Source organism: Protomyctophum parallelum (assembly GCF_964188405.1).
Source record: "Protomyctophum parallelum genome assembly, chromosome: 4".
In the NCBI taxonomy this organism is placed as follows: Eukaryota; Metazoa; Chordata; class Actinopteri; order Myctophiformes; family Myctophidae; genus Protomyctophum; species Protomyctophum parallelum.
In genome coordinates, this window is record NC_139700.1 from 582,821 (window position 1) to 601,334 (window position 18,514).

General features: G+C 44.8%; 1 protein-coding gene across 5 annotated transcripts in view; it reads right to left on the bottom strand.

Annotated features, from left to right (window-relative positions):
- Positions 1-18,514, bottom strand: part of ripor1 (RHO family interacting cell polarization regulator 1) — a 101,736-nt gene that overhangs the window by 36,391 nt on the left and 46,831 nt on the right. For 2 of the 5 annotated variants that reach the window (XM_083763596.1, XM_083763592.1), the window contains exons 1-3: positions 11,692-11,791; positions 4,692-4,815; positions 335-478 (exon numbers count right to left, since the gene is read on the bottom strand). In XM_083763596.1, coding sequence (XP_083619722.1) covers positions 335-478; positions 4,692-4,815; positions 11,692-11,764 — 341 coding nt within the window. In that variant the 5' untranslated portion in view covers positions 11,765-11,791. Of the gene's footprint in view, positions 1-334; positions 479-4,691; positions 4,816-11,691; positions 11,792-16,272; positions 16,818-18,514 lie in introns of those variants that run through there. The other 3 variants (XM_083763595.1, XM_083763594.1, XM_083763593.1) reach the window with 2 other exon arrangements.

Genomic DNA, 18,514 nt, shown 5'->3' on the forward strand with positions numbered 1-18,514 from the left:
TGGACACTGGTCTCACTACCTTCCTGGACTACAATTCCCACAATGTTTTGGTGCGATAGGGGGAAAGCTGTCTTACTGAGACAACATGTAGTCCAGGAAGGAAGTGAGCCCAGTGTCCATGACATCAGAGACACCGGGCTCACTGCTACAATCTAAAATATCTAAAACCACATATTACACACATAAAGACCCCCAGGAAAGTGATCTAAAGCTTCTAAACGTCATTAACATATATGTTTTTGCAAAAAGGGTGAAGTGTCCCTTTAATGTCTGCCAGCGTGACCCAGTACTGTATCTCCTTGTTATGTTGAAGTTGGGGTTAGTGTATACTTACTGCAGTCCTTTCTTCAGAGCTTCATAGACCTCGTCCAGACGCTCAGGTTGGGGGACTTTGGACGGCGAGTTGGACATGTTGAACATCCTGCTAGCTCTGCTGGGCTTCCTGGTCAGACCGGGAGTGTTGAACACCGAGAGGTTCCTGCAGAGATAAGACGTGATATAGCCTCGCGTTGCCCAGACTGTTGCCTCTCGCAACTTCCAAATGCTTCCGTCATACAGTCTTGGAGCAACGGAAGCTCCATAAAGCGGAAGTGGAGCCTCCTCCCCACTTTCTGTTTCGTCTTTAGAGACGCGCACATTTTCCCGTGATATAAATCAAAATCATCTAAGCATATATAGCTTGCTGCTTATCAGAAATGGAAATGGAAAAAATAAGCTTTCATATTTTTCACATTTTTCAATATATTTTGGTGAACGGAAATGGCAGCTTCCTTAAAGAACCACTTCACCACTTTTCAACCTGTCTTCATATAATAGGTCCTCACTAATAATCATGAAAAAATGGCGCAATTTATTTCTACTCGGTCTGTGTCTCATAGGAGGGCTGTGGGCAGTTCAGAAACCGTCTTCCAGTGACATCATCGATGGGGAATACAAGCTAATAGAAACTACAGGCTTTCTATCCCTGAAAAGTTGCAATGCGAAAATGGAAGCCATCGTTCTCACGATAATGAAAATCTAAACATTTTTGTAAAAAGATCTTGTTTAAAAAAAAGTCTGCCTAATGATGATGTCACTGGAAGACGGTTTCTAAACTGCCCACAGCCCTCCTATGAGACACAGACTGAGTAGAAAAAAATGGTGCCATTTTATCATGATTATTAGTGAGGACCTATTATATAAAGATAGGTTGAAAAGTGGTGAAGTGGTCCTTTAATCGGATTTCAGGAGGTGTAGTTCCAGACTCTATAGAGCATTCGGAGATTGCGGAATATAGTCGTCTGGCTATACGTGAGGCTACATGACATGCCCCGCTGTGTTGATGATATCATTCATGTTGTCATCTCTGTCGCCAGGATAATGGCGAGCACAAACATTTGTTATGTCACTGTTGCCATTGTTGTCATCGTTGTCATAATGACATAATCAGTCCCCTGCTATAGTGTTTTCTTGTTTCTCGCACGCACGCACGCACGCACGCACGCACGCACGCACGCACGCACGTCCACAAATGTTTGTGGTTCTCATCTCACTCCCAACCCCTCCCAATCTCACTCCCAATCTTCCGCCGTAGCCTGAAAACCCACCTTTTCAGACTCCATCATGGCCCATAGCACTTACACTAACCCCTTAGATAGCATTTCTGTTGGCTTAGATAGCATTTGACACAGACTTATAGCATGTTATGTAGACAGCACTATAATTGTATTGTATATAGTTATAGCACGCCATAGTACATATGTATAGCATAGTAGTAAATATGTATAGTTTATATGTATAGTGTATGTATAGTTTCATTATATAGATATTCCACTGTTACTTTCTTAGCTTACGCATGTTTCATGATATTGATAAATGCTTTTATGTGATGTATTCCCATGCTTTTGTTCTTGCTTAAATGTAAGTCGCTCTGGATTAAGAGCGTCTGCTAAATGCCTAAATTGTAAATTGTACTGTCTTCCTTTCTTAGTAACACTAAAGTAGAGATACAGTAGGGCTCTATGGATGATCCATGTTGGTCGGCTATAGTTGGATAGTCAGCATTGTCACTCGTCGGTCTGGTTGGCATCGTCATGTTTCCCAGAGGATATCCCCAACAACTCCTTGGGTCCAAACGGTTGCAAAGAGTTGCATGGTGACCCTTTGGTGGACATTATCGCACCGCATGGGACAACGTTAAAACAGTCCCGACCCTTTCGTGTGGTTAGGGCTTTACTGATCTACTCCGTAGCTTACAACAAACAAACAAACAAACATAACACTAGCAGAGAATAAGCAGGGCTTTTAAACTCTTTGTTTTTTCTGAATCCACACTGCACAGGGGGTGCGCACGCTTATACGACATACCATAGGCGACATGCAGAAAACAATCGGATTACGGTTGGCGAACACATGCGTTAAGGTTGGCGACCGGATTAAGGTTGGCGAACACACGCGTTAAGGTTGGCGAACATGCGCTGCTCCGTGCTTGCGGTTATGGTTGGGTTAGGGTTTGAGGTAGGTTGTCGTTGTCGGACCAATAGTATGACGAAACTAAAGCCTGTACCCACAGCACAGACATGACATTATAGTCATTAGTCATTCTAGAGAACGGCATCATCACCAACATTTAGCCACCAGCCCTGTGCCCTACTGACAGAGTGCATGAATCATGAACTACACAGCAGCAACATCAATACGCTGTCAGACTATACACAATGGCTGCTGACGAGGGGGAGAGAGAGAGAGAGAGAGAGAGAGAGAGAGAGAGAGAAGGAGAGAGAGAGAGAGAGAGACAGAGAGAGAGAGAGAGTCTGACTTTCTAATATTCTGTCCAATCCGTCACTCTCGTAATTGGCTCATCTAATCAGAGTTGGTGTATTGAGCGCTTGTGTGCACGTCTCTCTCTCTCTGTCTGTGTGTGTGTGTGTGTGTGTGTGTGTGGGGGGGGGGGGGGGGTCCTCATAACCACTATCTTAAAGTGAGAAGATTACACATGAGCCTGTCCTATAATTCGAAAACAGACCATGGATGTTTAACTAGTTGTCATCAATAACTACTGCCTGGTCTCTCGTGTTACACTCCATCTCTGTAAGTCGTTGCCTGTCATAAATAATGAATTTGTCTCTCCTTAATCTGACAGCGACTCTAAAAATTTTGGGAATTGGAATAGGCCAAAAATATGTCAAATCTAAAGTAAAAATAAACTTTACATTTTTCTACGTTTTATTTGTGTACTCATCTCATTCAGTAGTCATTCAGTTGTGAAAACAGACACTTGGAGAAAAAAAAAGAGTATGGACTATTAACTCAACCCCCACCAGCAGGGGGCGCCGATAGTTCAGCAACCACCACCGATAGTTCAGCAACCAAAACCACCTTCACCAGCAATGGTGAAGGAGAAGCGTTCATATTTTAGATGCTCGGTCACGGGGAAGAGCTATTGGGCCACTAAACACAGTCGCTTTGTTTATCCAGCGCGATTTGAAATGGAATATGAAATGGAAAAAGAGGCCTAGGAAGGCCTCATCCACCACCTTGCTCTGTTTTCAATGCATTGTGCCTGAAGGGGAAGCAATCGAACACGGAGCTGCCGCTCGAGGGGAGCTTTGGCCAGCGGTAAACCAACTTTCGCCGTTGATCTTCAAGCTCACGAGCTTGTAGGTCTGCTATTTTTGAAAAATCGACATAAAAACATATAGCTTTTTCAGAAAACTGTCAGGATGTAGAGGGACATTTTTAGAATCTGATCTCAGGTCAAAATGGGTTAAAGGTGTCGTTGGTGGTGCGGGATCTCATTAAAAAGGCGTTAAAGAAGTCCTTAGCCAAGAATGAGTTAACAGGCTTTGGGCCAAGAGGACCCTAGGGCTTTTTTTTCTCCATCGTGGTCCTCTGCATAATATCGGAATCGGTCAGAATCGGTATCGGCAGATATGACCCTGCAAATAATCGGAGATCGGATATCGGTCATAAATTTCATAATCGTGCACCCCTACATACGAATCCTGTCATAATGCCGTGTGACACTTCACATGCATGCTGACAGAATACTGTCTCATTTTAGATTGGAACCACTTTCACCATATTACATGCTTTAGCTCAGTGGTTCCCAAAGTGGGGTCCGGGGACCCCCAGGGGTCCTTGAAGGAGTTCCAGGGGGTCCCCAGCTAAATGATAGTTAGGAACCAAATGGACCCTTATGGGTCTGTAACTCAGAGAGTGTACAAATGGATGTAAATGGACCCGCACGGGTCCATGTGGTTCCATTTGTACACTCTCAGAGTTAAATTAAGAATTTTACATAAACACACACACACACACACACACACACACACACACACACACACACGCATGCACTCATGTTTCTTTCTTTGAGCTTCAGAGGCAGGAAAATATGATCAACAAAAAATAATACAAACACACACACACACACACACACACACACACACACCACTGTTTGTAGAACTACATCTGACAGGATGTCCTGCAAACTATGTGTATTCCCACAGTGTGTGTGTGTGTGTGTGTGTGTGTGTGTGTGTGTGTGTGTGTGTGTGTGTGTGTGTATGTGTGTATGTGTGTATGTGCGCGTGCGTGCGTGCGTGCATGCGTGCGTGCGTGCGTGTGTGCGTTCATTCGTGCGTGCGTGTGTGCGTTCGTGCGTGCGTGCGTGCGTGCGTTCGTGCGTGCGTGCGTGCGTGCGTGCGACATACCTGTATGGTTTGTCGTAAGAATTGACCCCGGCGAAGCTCTGGCTCCTAGTGATGGACCTGGAGGCAGTGCGCCTGGACGGGCGAACCGACAGGGACATGGTGGACAGAGCACGGGACGGACTCCCTGAGGGGAAGACAAACGGGAAGGAAGACATGTTAGTGGCCGTGGTCGCGCACACACACACACACAGCCAAGGAGGACGGCTCAGAAATAGCAGGCACAAGCCTTCAGCACTATACTGTACGAGCTGGCGCTGCTGAGACCAGTACAGTGTACACAAAGTGTGTCGACACCAGAGGGCTGGACTGCGGGGTTTGTGCAGACGACGCATGGTTAATGTTAAACAGGAAAGGCTAAACAGTACAACACTAGTTGGGGCCCACGGACAGCTCTGTATAGGGGAGGGTCAAGGGAAGAGCAGATAGAGATGTGGTGGGTGAATGAGGGAAAAATGTTGCACTGTTGGAGAGGAGACCAACTCGGGTCAAACCATTTTGTTTATGTGTTTATTTTAGAGCCCCATTAGTCACTGCCTCAGCAGAGACTTTGTATTGACCGCAGAGAGCCAGCTTATATCCCCTACATAGGCGCCATTCTACTACCGTCAATACAGCCCGATACAAGGAGAGGAGGGGCAAAGACGTTTTAGAGCAGCAGCCGACATGTGTTAGGTTTCACAACAAGCGGTGACATGGCTGGCGCGACGCGATCAGAAATCACTGTTTACATCTGAAACGCCGGGGCGGTTTGGACTAAAACAACAACTTCGGAGTATTTCTCGGAGAAAACAAGCAACGAAGAAACGACAATGAGTGGATCCTTACGGGAGGCGCGCGCATTGTTCCTCGCGATGGGAAGAACGTAGGCGCTGTCTAGCAGCCTGGGCAGCACGGAAGGTTATTGGTTGATTGATTCATTCATTCGCAGTTTGCAGAATTACAGTACATTTCAAGTACAACTCAAATACAACGACTGTTTACAGTGAGTGGACGACACCATAAAGCATTACACTTGTTTACATTAGGGCCCACCATTTTCAATTCATCAAAACATTTAGAGACGTACGAATGTACACAACTATATAGTCAAAACAGGAAATCATCATAGAGGAGGTAAAAAGGGAAAAGAGACATATACAGTGAGGGGGAAAAGGGGTGGGTGGAGGATATATGCATGATATATGCATGAGTACAGTACATTCACTGTACGGTTCAGTACAGTGGTGGATAACGTATAGTATCAAATTAAAATGATGACGCATCACACCCCCCCCCCCCCCCCCCCTCCACTCTCTTCCTTGTTCCCTCAAGCTCTGTTTTTTCTCTCTTCCTGAGCAGCAAGGTCAAGTGGAGGGAAAAACCAAGTGGGAAAGCATGTGTATACATGCACGCACACACACACACACACACACACACACACACACACACACACACTGTCACACACACACACACACACACACACACTCACACACACACACACACACACACACACACACACACACACACACACACACACACACACACACACACACACACATATAGAGACAACTACAACAATATCTATATCTGTGACACCCACAGACATGTGATAGCATGAGGCTAGGGAGAGGAGGAGAGAGGAAGCTGGGACGTGAGCAGAGAGAGTGGGCGCGTGAGTGAGAGAGTATAAGAGATAGAGATGGACACGGAAACAACTTAACGAGAAAAGTTGTAAGCTACACAATATCATGGCCGCAAACACGAAATAAATGAGTCACGTCTGAAATATCACGTCAAATTATGAATTACCCATCCAGAAAAAAAGTACTGGTTCTACCAATTGGCGCGCTGGCTGGCTGGCTGGCTGGCTGGCTGGCTGGCTGGCTGGCTGGCTGGCTGGCTGACTGACTGACTGACTGACTGACTAAACTATGAAACTATCTTGAACCAAGACATGGAGGATGCTAGTAATAGTGTAGAGTTCTGACGTCACTAATTCATCCCCCCGGGTCGCGGACGTTTTCCTCTAGGGAGAATAACATTGGGTCATCTTAGAATTGTCTCATTATAGGAATTGTGGTCCAAAAATAAAGTGCAAAATTTTTCTCAAATTTCCGAAAATGTGTGGGTCCTTTTCATTGTTTTTCAAAGATAATCTTTAATTGGTCCAAAAATAAGGATGTGGTAACATTAGTGTCTTCTACATCAGACTTTGGTGCACTATACTAGCACATTAAACCGGCTGTAGCGTCATAAAGTGTCATTATCACTTGGCTCTTGGTGATGACACTTTATGATGCTATGATGCTTCACTTTGTACTGTACTTGGTTGGCTACTCATGCTCATGCTATGTTGTCCTATGCTATGTTGTCAATTGTCTGTTGCTGTTTTTTGTACTGTTTTTACGTTTCAAACCTCTACGAACTGCTGTAAATCAAATTGCCATCCAGGGATATTAATAAAGAACTTGAACTTTATAAGGTCCGCTTTTCAGAAGACAACTGATTCAGAAGAACACCAGCACTACCAGTGTGTGACTATGCTGTGTACTGTATGTATGTGTGTGTGATTTAGCTGATTGTCAGACACACACACACACACACACACACACACACACACACACACACACACACACACACGCACACACACGCACACACACACACGCACACACACGCACGCATGCATGCTTTAAGTCTAGAGATTAAATGGTGGCCTGGGAATTACACAGAGACTTAAAACTCAAGCAGGGTCTGTTGGGGACAGTACACTCTGTTGTCTCTCTGATTGCTCTCATTATTGGTACAAGTGTCTCTATCTGAAGATAAAGTTGCTGTTGTGACTAAGAAACAGAGTTAGACAGTAGACAGTACCACACGTGCACGCGCACACGCACACACACAGATAATAAAAATAGCAGATGTACAAGCGAGATTGTAGATTTGCCAACACAAAAATATAAAATGACACAAGAGATGCTTTCCCGGTATTAAAGGGCTCGTCTTTGTTAAAAAAAAAGGCTGACATTTAGATGGAAGAATCCATTGTTACTGGCCAGCAGCATTTATCCTGATTTGATGTCATTCTCACTGTGTGTGATGGCCTCCTGACTTGTCTGTTCAGCAAGATGATTTGTTAAGCCCACTTCCTCTCACAGGGAGGACGAGGAAGCAAGCTCAGCATCCCAGCGCTAGAAGCAGATATAAAAGGAATACAATCACCCGCAGATTTAACCCATTCAGACCCGAGGACGGAAGTTTGTCACCTCATAGCTCTTAACCACTTTAAGTTAACCATTATTTTATACTTTAGCTATTGAAAAATAGCAGATCTACAAGCTCGTAGTGCGGCAGCTTGTAGATCTGCTATTTTTGAACGATCGTGAAAATGTGGCGCACATGTTTGAATATATATTCTTTCAGAGCGAACGTTTTTAACTCATATCTTTGCTTCTGGGAGGTCCTCATGGAACAACATATTCAGATGGATGTCGGCGGCCACATACTGTACTTTTTGGGCTCCTGGACATGGAATACTTTGAGCACCACTGACTGACATACAGTAGAAACATACTGTAGGTCAGAATCAGTTCTCAGGTCTCACAATCTTTAAACTTTGTGAGCTTATAGAGATTGTAACATTTACTTTTTCACAGATGGTTAAACACAGTTAAACACAGTGCTGCATGGCGCGGCGTTTACCTTCTTACAACTAATGTCATGTCGTAACGGTGGTAGGCTCCCATCTCTAGTACCCGGGATTCATGCAGTTATATTTATCCACAGCAAAACAATGAGCTATTAAATCCACTGATAACCGTCTCTGCTCGTCCAAGACAGACACACAGCATTTCTCCATGGTGTGCTGCTGGTGTATACGCTGAATTCAAACAGGCAAAAAGAACCCTTGTGTAAATGTGGAGAAAGGTGAAGCAGGTTGAATGCAGAGGAGGTTTGGCAGCTTTTCACGCCGTGGAGTCACATGACATGAAGAATTCACGTTTGGCAAAGTATAACGGCATATTCCAAGGAGATATACAGAACTGTCAGAACCTCTTGTCTAATGGAAGTGACACAGCACAGAGTTATATAACTAGATTCACTACCGGTAAATTGAGCTAGGCTGTGCCAGAGACGGAGTTACGACAACTCTGTTCACTTCATGGGGCCGCCAGTCCAATGGCTTGGTCCTCTACATAGACTTCTATTGGCGAAGAGCATTGCGAATAGTGACAACGTCCTGGACCGGAAGTTGGCAGAATGCACTGGACTCAGCTTTAATGATTCATTTTAGATCGTTTTTGAGTGGTGCAGCGGCAATGTGTGTCCCTATGTGTGTCTGTCCGTGTAGGGTACCAACTGGTGACAAAGTGGCGCTGCTGAGCTTCACACTGTGTGCACAGGTGCATGATGGGAAGCTGAGTTTTTAGCAGCCATGTGGCGTTGTTGAGCTTCACATGTGCACAGGTGCATGATGGGAAGCTGGGTTTTTAGCAGCCATTGCATGATTCCGGGTGTGACAGTACAGTACAGTACAGTACAGTACAGTACAGTACAGTACAGTACAGTACAGTACAGTACAGTACAGTACAGTACAGTACAGTACAGTACAGTACAGTACAGTACAGTACAGTACAGTACAGTACAGTACAGGCCAGCCCCCTGGGCGCGTTCCTGGGGGTCCGACTCTGGACGTTCCGGGGACCCCCCCTGGGACCCCCACACAGTAACAGTAACTATAACAATAAAAGTATAGTAACATAAACATTATAGAGACTGTAGTTGTTACTGTACAATACTTTCATTCCGGGGCGGGAACCCCTTTTGGTGTTTTAACTATGTTATACTTTAGCTATTGAAAAATAGCAGATCTACAAGCTCGTAGCGCGCCACCGAGTGGCGCGCTACGAGCTTGTAGGTCTGCTATTAAAAAAAAATATCGAAGAACGACTTGACATAGAAACATAGCTTTTTCAGAAAACTGTCAGGATGTGGAAGATATTTTTAGAATCTGATCTCAGGTCAAAACAGTTGGCATGTTGCACACATTCCTAAAATTGCTCCGCCCTGCATGAACAGCGCTCGAGTGCTCAGTTTTCTGCCCCCTCAATGTCGTAACTCTGTCTTACTCTATGGCTCTGGGCTGTACTAGGCACCATGATGATGCAACCCCTTCTCTTATAGAGAAGGCGTAGCCGTAGACAAATGTTCTTAATGGTGCCATGGTTAGACAATATGGTAGAACTGTGGTTTTCAACCCTTTTCACATCAAGGTCCATTATTTATTCAGCATTTGAGCCACGGACCACCATTTGATGACATTTAGCCTCTCAGACCCAAAACGTGGGTATAACTTTAGTTGTCATTGAACAGGCTTTGGCACAATTCCATGCTGTATTGATGTGGTACCATAGATAGGAGACAACAGGCAAACGTTGATCAAAATAGCAATTCTTCTACATTCTCTAATTGTGTAGACTTCTTGTAAATTAACCCATTCTGACCTGAGATCAGATTAAAAAAATGTCTATTACATCCTGACAGCTTCATTATTAACCCATTCTGACCTGAGATCAGATTCTAAAAGTGTCTTAGATTTTTCAAAAATAGCAGACCTACAAGCTCGTATCGCGCCACTCGGTGGCGCGATATGAGCTTATAGATCTGCTATTTTTAAATAGCTAAAGCATAACATGATGCTGACACCAAAATGGGTGCCCGGTCAGAATGGTTTAAGTAATGCAGATGTTTGACAATACTTTTACTCTTCGGTGCATGAAACGAGGTTTGACTTTTTCACTCTCAAGAGATAAAGATCTATAAGGGGTCCATTTGGTTAGCAACTCTCCCATTATTTAGCCGGGGACCACCTGGAACCCCCTCAAGGACCACTGTTTGAAAACCACTGAAGTAGAACATCAAAGAGTTTCAAAATCCGTCGCCAGCATTACCGCCGTCCGCCAGATTGTTTAACCTCATTGTTAAAAAAAGGTGCATTCAGATAATACCCACACCATAGGAAACGTCACGCTCCGGCAGGAAGTCAGATGCTATTGGTTGTTTTAAGAGGAAGTCCAACAAAGGAAGACAGTCCAGGGGACTAAACGCCATCTGGCTGAAATATCCAAGAGAGTGAAAGGTCAAAGGTCAGATATGAGAAAACGCCCATTCCCGTTAATCTATTCAGGAAACTGCCATGATTTAGAAGACATTATTGTTGTAGAATCTGGTGTCCAGTCCAAATGGGTTAAATTAACGTAACGTAAATAACGTAGCGCTGTGTGGAAACCACAGGATTATAGTCATGCATGGGTGAGCCAAACTACCCATCAAGTGCATTACTTCCAAAGAATCCATGCTCACACCTACTGTACACATATATCGCTCTGAATGTCTCCATTCATGAGATATGACCCGTTTATGTAAGTTTGACATGACCTTTGACCTTGTCAATCCAAAAATCTATCACCTCTTCAGGGCAGCATATATACTGGTCATTCCCACCAAGCTCACACACACACACACACACACACACACACACACACACACACACACAGAGTAAGAACAATTGTGATTGATCTAAGGTGTGGTATTTCTTGGTCTGTCTTGATGGATATTTCTGACAGCATGTAGCCCTCGTTTACTGACAGTACTTACTTACTTTAATGTCAGTTTAACTCAATAAATATTGTTGTTTCTTTACAACAAGTCATTTAGTTATTTTCCCCAATAAGGCCTTGTTCACGTTAAGCTTTAATAAAAGCCTCTCACATATTCCACATTTCCAGCTGAATAAACAGAATAATAAACGGTTACATTATTACCAAGAGAACGTCCGGGCGACAATATTATAGTGTTGTGTATTGCTCCACAAACAAAACAAAAATAAAGGGCACAACTCTAAAACACATAGTAGGAGGCTACACACAGTGAAATCCAGAGTGGTTCTTTAACTCAAACAGCCTTTAACTCAATCACAGGAAAGTAAACACAGGGACCATGCAGCAGCAACAGCAACACCAACCTGGTCCAGGCGTGTCCGTGTCTTGGTGTGTGTCAGTGTCCCACGACAGACAGATGGCTGGCAGTCGACACATCTCTACTTCCGGCCCAGCCACGACCGTCCACCTAAGGTCAGGTCTGTGCTAGTACACTCGCTACCCTGACAGACGCCCGCCATCTTGTTATGGGTCCACAAACTCTCACGCAGCTGTCCAAATAGTCAGTTGCTCAAATCAGTGAGTTACTTAGTTGTTCCAGGTCAAATACAAATCAGTGAGTTACTTAGTCACTAGTTCCAAGTCAAATACAAATCAGTGAGTTACTTAGTCAACAGTTCCAGGTCAAATACAAATCAGTGAGTTACTTAGTCACTAGTTCCAAGTCAAATACAAATCAATGAGTAACTTAGTCACTAGTTCCAAGTCAAATACAAATCAGTGAGTTACACTACACTACAGAGCTCAAGAACCTGATGTTAGACAGGAGATTGCGGAGGGCAGCGATCACTCTCGCAGTAACTAACTTAGTCAGTTGTTTCCGACTTCCAAGTCAAATGCAAATCAGTGAATTAATTCTTAGTTAACAGTTCCAAGTCAAATCCAAATCAGTGAGTCACTTAGTCAATATAGTTCCAAGTCGCTATTCGGGCATTTATTCAGCCGCTCTTCCCTCGTACCTCCGCTCGGTCAAAGTTACATTAACGACGACATGTCATCATTTCCGTCGTGGTTCTGGTCCGTTCTGTTCTGCTGTGCTACTTGGTTCCGTCCCGGTCTAGAAGCTGCATTATATCCGCTCCCTCGCCTGGTCCAGTAGGCTACTGCATAATGACTGAAGCCCACTTATGACAGAGGTGGTCCGCTCAATGGAAAGCTGAAGCCGGGCCAACAGAGAGTCAGAGATCACACCATCATCTCCACTGCTACCACTGATGCTCTCATCATGTAAACACATCATCCGTATGGCTCCGTGCCACTCACTCCTCCCCCACTCAATCTTCCACACGCTTCTGTGTGTGTGTGTGTGTGTGTGTGTGTGTGTGTGTGTGTGTGTGTGTGTGTGTGTGTGTGTGTGTGTGTGTGTGTGTGTGTGTGTGTGTGTGTGTGTTAGTGTGTGTGTGCCAGTTACACCACACCTATTGTTTGGTACAGTCTGGCCTCTCTCCAGGCCGTTCTAGAACACAGAGGCCTGTATAGGGCCATGTGCACACACACACACACACACACACACACACACACACACACCTACATGTCACCAGCACACACACATACACACGCGCACACGCGTCACCAGCACACACACGCACACACAGACACGTGTACCAATTGTTAATTTTGACAACAAAGTTTGTAGTTTTAGTCAACTAAATTTCATAGGCTTTTAGACTAAATCTACATTTGTTTTTGCCAGGCCTTGATGGCGTCGTAATGGCACATTTTACACAAATTGTCAGCTTGTAGATCTGCTATTTTCAGAGCACAACCAGAACATACAATGACTCGTCTTTTAGTTCTACTGGATCTCTTCTCCACTATGCCCTCCCTAACATTTTAGTATATAATTGTCAGTATATTCAGTTGTAGTTTTGATCATCATGGCTTAGTTTTTACTTTATATTTCCTTTTTATTCAGTTTTCGTCAGTGAAAAAAGGTAGTCGAGTAACATTTCTCCCTCATACGGGCCACTCCTTAGCATTGGGCAATGTGTAGTCCACGTCAGGGGTGGGAAACTTTGACGATGGAAAGGGTATAGTTCCACATTCACTCCAGAGGGCCACTAACTATAGTTCCACAATCACTCCAGAGGGCCACTATAGTTCCACACTCACTCCAGAGAGCCACTATAGTTCCACACTCACTCCAGAGAGCCACTATAGTTCCACACTCACTCCAGAGGGGCCACATTGCACAATGTCGTAGCAAAAATAGCCGATCTACATACAAGCTCAAAACGCGTGAAGGTGGGGGCTGCATGTGGCCCTCGGGCCGCCAGTTGCCCATGTATGGTCCACGTCACATCAAAGTGTGTTTGTGTACAGTGTGTGCAGTACAGTAGAACAGTATGTCTGGATTTGATGGGTGACTCCCGATTATTACCCCACTCCCTCCCATTAAGTGCTCTACTGCTTCGGCTATATAACCAGCCACTGCTGTGGAAACCCCACACGTTGCATACATGACTTAACGCCTTTAACACCAAGCATTAGCATTTAACAGCCATTCGGATTGTTGGGAGTCAGTGAGTTATGAATCATCATGTCCTAATAGTGTAAATAATGCACCCATATACTGTAAGAGTCATGGTGAAGCAGGGCAACCAAACACATTCAGAGGTATCCAGGGAGGCATTTGCTCTCAGCTCACATTAACTAATTAAGACATGAGGTCGTTTCGACAAATATCTTCTAAATCCTAAAGTGTTGTTGTTCAGTGGTTCTCAAAACGTGTTCATGTCAAGGACCCCCAAAATGATATGTATCTGGCCGCCTATCCCCCATCCCCCAAATTGAGGGCGCGTTCGGAAATAGCGCACTGAGAGCAATGCAAACTAATGGGTGAGTGCGCTCCGGTGTGGTGTTTCCAACGCGTGGTGGTACAACAATTTTGGCACTTTTAATTACTTCTAATTGCTGCCAATAAAGTATTCTATAGATCGATCCAGTCTCACGCAGTGGCACTAGACACAAGCAGGTATAAACACAAGACAGGTGCTGCTAATGATCATCTGTCAAAATAACATCTACAGTTATATGCAGTCCAGTGTCAATGACCCCTGTAAAGAGGGGCATAAAATCACACCTGTGTGAAGTGAGTGTTGCAACTCTGTGTGGGGGTCACATAGCTCTGTAAGGGAGTGGTGTCTGTTTCATACAGACGCCATGCCTGTGTGTCTGTTTCATACAGACGCCATGTCTGTGTGTCTGTTTCATACAGACACCAGGCCTGTATGTCTGTTTCATACAGACGCCAGGCCTGTGTGTCTGTTTCATACAGACGCCATGCCTGTTTCATACAGACGCCATGCCTGTGTGTCTGTTTCATACAGACACCAGGCCTGTGTGTCTGTTTCATACAGACGCCAGGCCTGTGTGTCTGTTTCATACAGACGCCAGGCCTGTGTGTCTGTTTCATACAGACACCAGGCCTGTGTGTCTGTTTCATACAGACGCCAGGCCTGTGTGTCTGTTTCATACAGACACCAGGCCTGTGTGTCTGTTTCATACAGACACCAGGCCTGTGTGTCTGTTTCATACAGACGCCATGTCTGTGTGTCTGTTTCATACAGACGCCAGGCCTGTGTGTCTGTTTCATACAGACACCAGGCCTGTGTGTCTGTTTCATACAGACACCAGGCCTGTGTGTCTGTTTCATACAGGCAACGCAGTATTGTTTCTTTCACATTTTCTTGCTCTTTGTTTCATAACAGCCTTTATAGGAGGAGGAAACAGGGAGGGGAGTAACATCCTGCTACGACAGGGCAGTGCCAGGAAGAGCCTACTTCAGCTGTATGGCTGTACTGACTAATAGCAGTAATACTTCAGCAGCTGTACTGACTAACAGAAATACTGAAATAATACTTCAGCAGCTGTACTGACTAACAGAAATACTGAAATAATACTTCAGCAGCTGTACTGACTAACAGAAATACTGAAATAATACTTCAGCAGCTGTACTGACTAACATAAATACTGAAATAATACTTCAGCAGCTGTACTGACTAACAGAAATACTGAAATAATACTTCAGCAGCTGTACTGACTAACAGAAATACTGAAAGCCAACAACAACGTGGACCTATTCAAGGAATAGCCTATACATTTCATGACCTATTGTCCCACTTTAATGGAAGAATTTACAGTCAGGGAACATAAGTTCACAAATAGACCTCACATAGATGCACACACACACACACACACACACACACACACACACACACACACACACACACACACACACACACACACACACACACACACACACACACACACACACACACACACAATCATTGTGGACACAGCTCAAGGCATAATACTCTTAGCATTACATGTAACACTCAAGGCACTCGTGAATAACTAAATACCCCCCCCCCCCTCCCACACACACACACACACACACACACACACCTGCAACATAAGTGATACGACACACTGCCCTATAGGCTATAATGAGATAGCAACAAAAACATGCTCCTAACTTGACGTAATAACACCCCCACACACACACACACACACACACACACACACACACACACACACACACACACAGTCACACACACTGCCTATAGCACTACTCCTGCCACCAGTAAAATCACTGTTCATTTTAACTCTGAAATGGAACCAAATGTACACTCTCAGAGTTAAATTAAGATTGATATCTGCCTTAGTAGAGTGTAGTCAAACACATAAGAAGAAGAACAACAATGAAGAGGCAGATAGGTAGAAGTGAGAGGTGTGAGTGATACCTCCATAGTAAGAACGGTCTAATAACAGCAATGAGCAGGCAGAAAGTAGAGGGGTGAATGATACCTCCATAGTAAAAACAGTCTAATAACAGCAACGAGCACTGCAGGCAGAAAGGTAGAAGTGAGAGGGGTGAATGATACCTCCATAGCCACTGTACATCACAGCTGTGTGTGTTGTAGTCCAAACCAAAGGGTTCCTCCGTCCTCGGTATGGACTCTAGTGTCTACACCACCCCAATCCAAACGAACGACAGCTTCCTCGTTCGGCCTGGCCGGCGCCAGCAGTTAGGAACTGAACAGACTGACCGTGGAAAAAGACGCACGCTCGCGACTTCCCTGTAGACACACTGAATCCTGGGAAAACGGAACTGGGGTCTTTCGTTCGAGTTTAAACTTTGTGGTCTTTCCTCTCCCTCCCTTTCACCAATGTCTCAGTGTACTTCTGTCTGTCTGTCTGTCTCTCTCTTTCTGTGTTTCTTCTGTGCCTCCTAGACAACACTGTTGTTTCTCTTGGATGGAGTGTTTAGTCCGGCCCGGGATCCCCCCTTCTCCCTTACCCAACACACTGAGACGGAGAGGGGAGAGGAAACGAGGGGAGAGGACAGGACAGGAAAAGAGAGGAGAGGAACAGAGAGCAGGGGGGAGAGGATGAACCTAGGCTGTTTGTATGAATCTATGCTGTCTTTTAACTCATTTTGTTCCGTTTTTCTGCGACTGCTTGCAGTTGGAAATATAAATGACAAGTAAAGCAATCTCGAGGAGAGGAGGAGAAAAGAGGGGAGAGGAGAGGAGAGGGAGTGTAGTCTGCCAGGAAAAGGGGTACTCCTCCCTCCCTCCCTCCCTTCCTTTCCTCTACTCAGCTGACATCACATCATCTTCCTGACACTCCCTCTCTCTGTCGAACCAAGGTATTGTTTCGGGCAACACGCACGCACGCACACATGCACGCACACACGCACGCACGCACGCACACATGCCTGCATGCACGCACACAAACTCAAACACACACGCACACAATGTAGGGCGATTCTCCATTGTTTTGCTCCATACACAGTTAAATCCAGTGTGTGATTTTGCGGTGTATAAGGAACAGAATGCTGTGGAATATCTTAGTGAATCATTATGAGGAAGGCCATAGGGATATGAAGATAAACACTGAGGTCTAATTCTGGAACTGACAAAAATGAAAGAGCCTTGTGGACTGTTCCCGGCACGCACGCACGCTGAAAAAACCTATGTTTCTATATCAGTGGTTCTCAAACACACCCCGACATTATACGGAAATTGGCCGCCGACCCCCATCTGAAAATATGTTGCTCCATGCTTCAAACACCGAAAGGTGTTCCCGTCCTGAATGAAAGGTTCTACCTTCTAACGCCAAGCAACAACACCAATCATTTGCATGACAGAGAATGTTTGTTTTAGTTCCAAGACTTGCCGGCTAAAACATGTTGCACAAAACAAGTTCGCAACCATTCAAAGAATGATGACGAAACTAGAAGTGCTACAACTTTCTTTGACACCCGCAGGCAAATTAACTGTAGCCAAGTGAAGATACCATTCATAGTTCTCACCGTCGTAGATTTATTTAAACATCTTCCTCTTCGCCTGATTTACAACAACTCACACCTCTCCCTATTCTTCTTGTTTCTCTTTTGACTGGTGGAACTTTACAGATTGAAAGAGGATAACTCAAGCTCTCCGTACAGCTGCAATGTTGGAGAGTTTGACTTGTTTAATACAACTAGTCCTTACCCGTTGTGAGATATTTGCCCCCCCTTGTGGCCGTGAAGGGTACTGCGCCTGGGTGCGTTTGTAATTGACTAATAAATAAATTAATAATCATTAATGTGTCAAATCGAAAAAAAAGGGCTTCGTTACGCCCTCCATATGCATATGGTCAATGCCTGTGTGAAAAGTGGGAGTGATTGGTGCAGGCAGTAAGGAGTTACGGCACTGTTTCTGACACACAGACACACGGACAGACACACGGACAGACATTCGGTTAATTATAGTATGATTAGATACAGGACTTTTCTGTTTGGATGCATGGGCTGTCAATGGGAAGTTGCACCTATAGTTAGCACCTTGCTGGCAAGATGGATGCGGTCTGCATATGGACAATTACTTGCACACGCGCACACACGCGCACGAACGCACAGACCTTTTACTTAGGTGAATAGCTATTCCTGTAATGCACTAAGAGACTATAGCACTGCCAGAAAACATTGGCCTGTACTGTAATTTCCACGATGGATTTGTGCATGTGTGGTTTGGTCGGCAAAGCATGTGTGCACGAACACAATCTCTACAGCGGTATGCATGTGAGCATGATGTGTCCAGGACAGGTACAGTATGTCTGTGCATGCCTGTGTCATTCTGC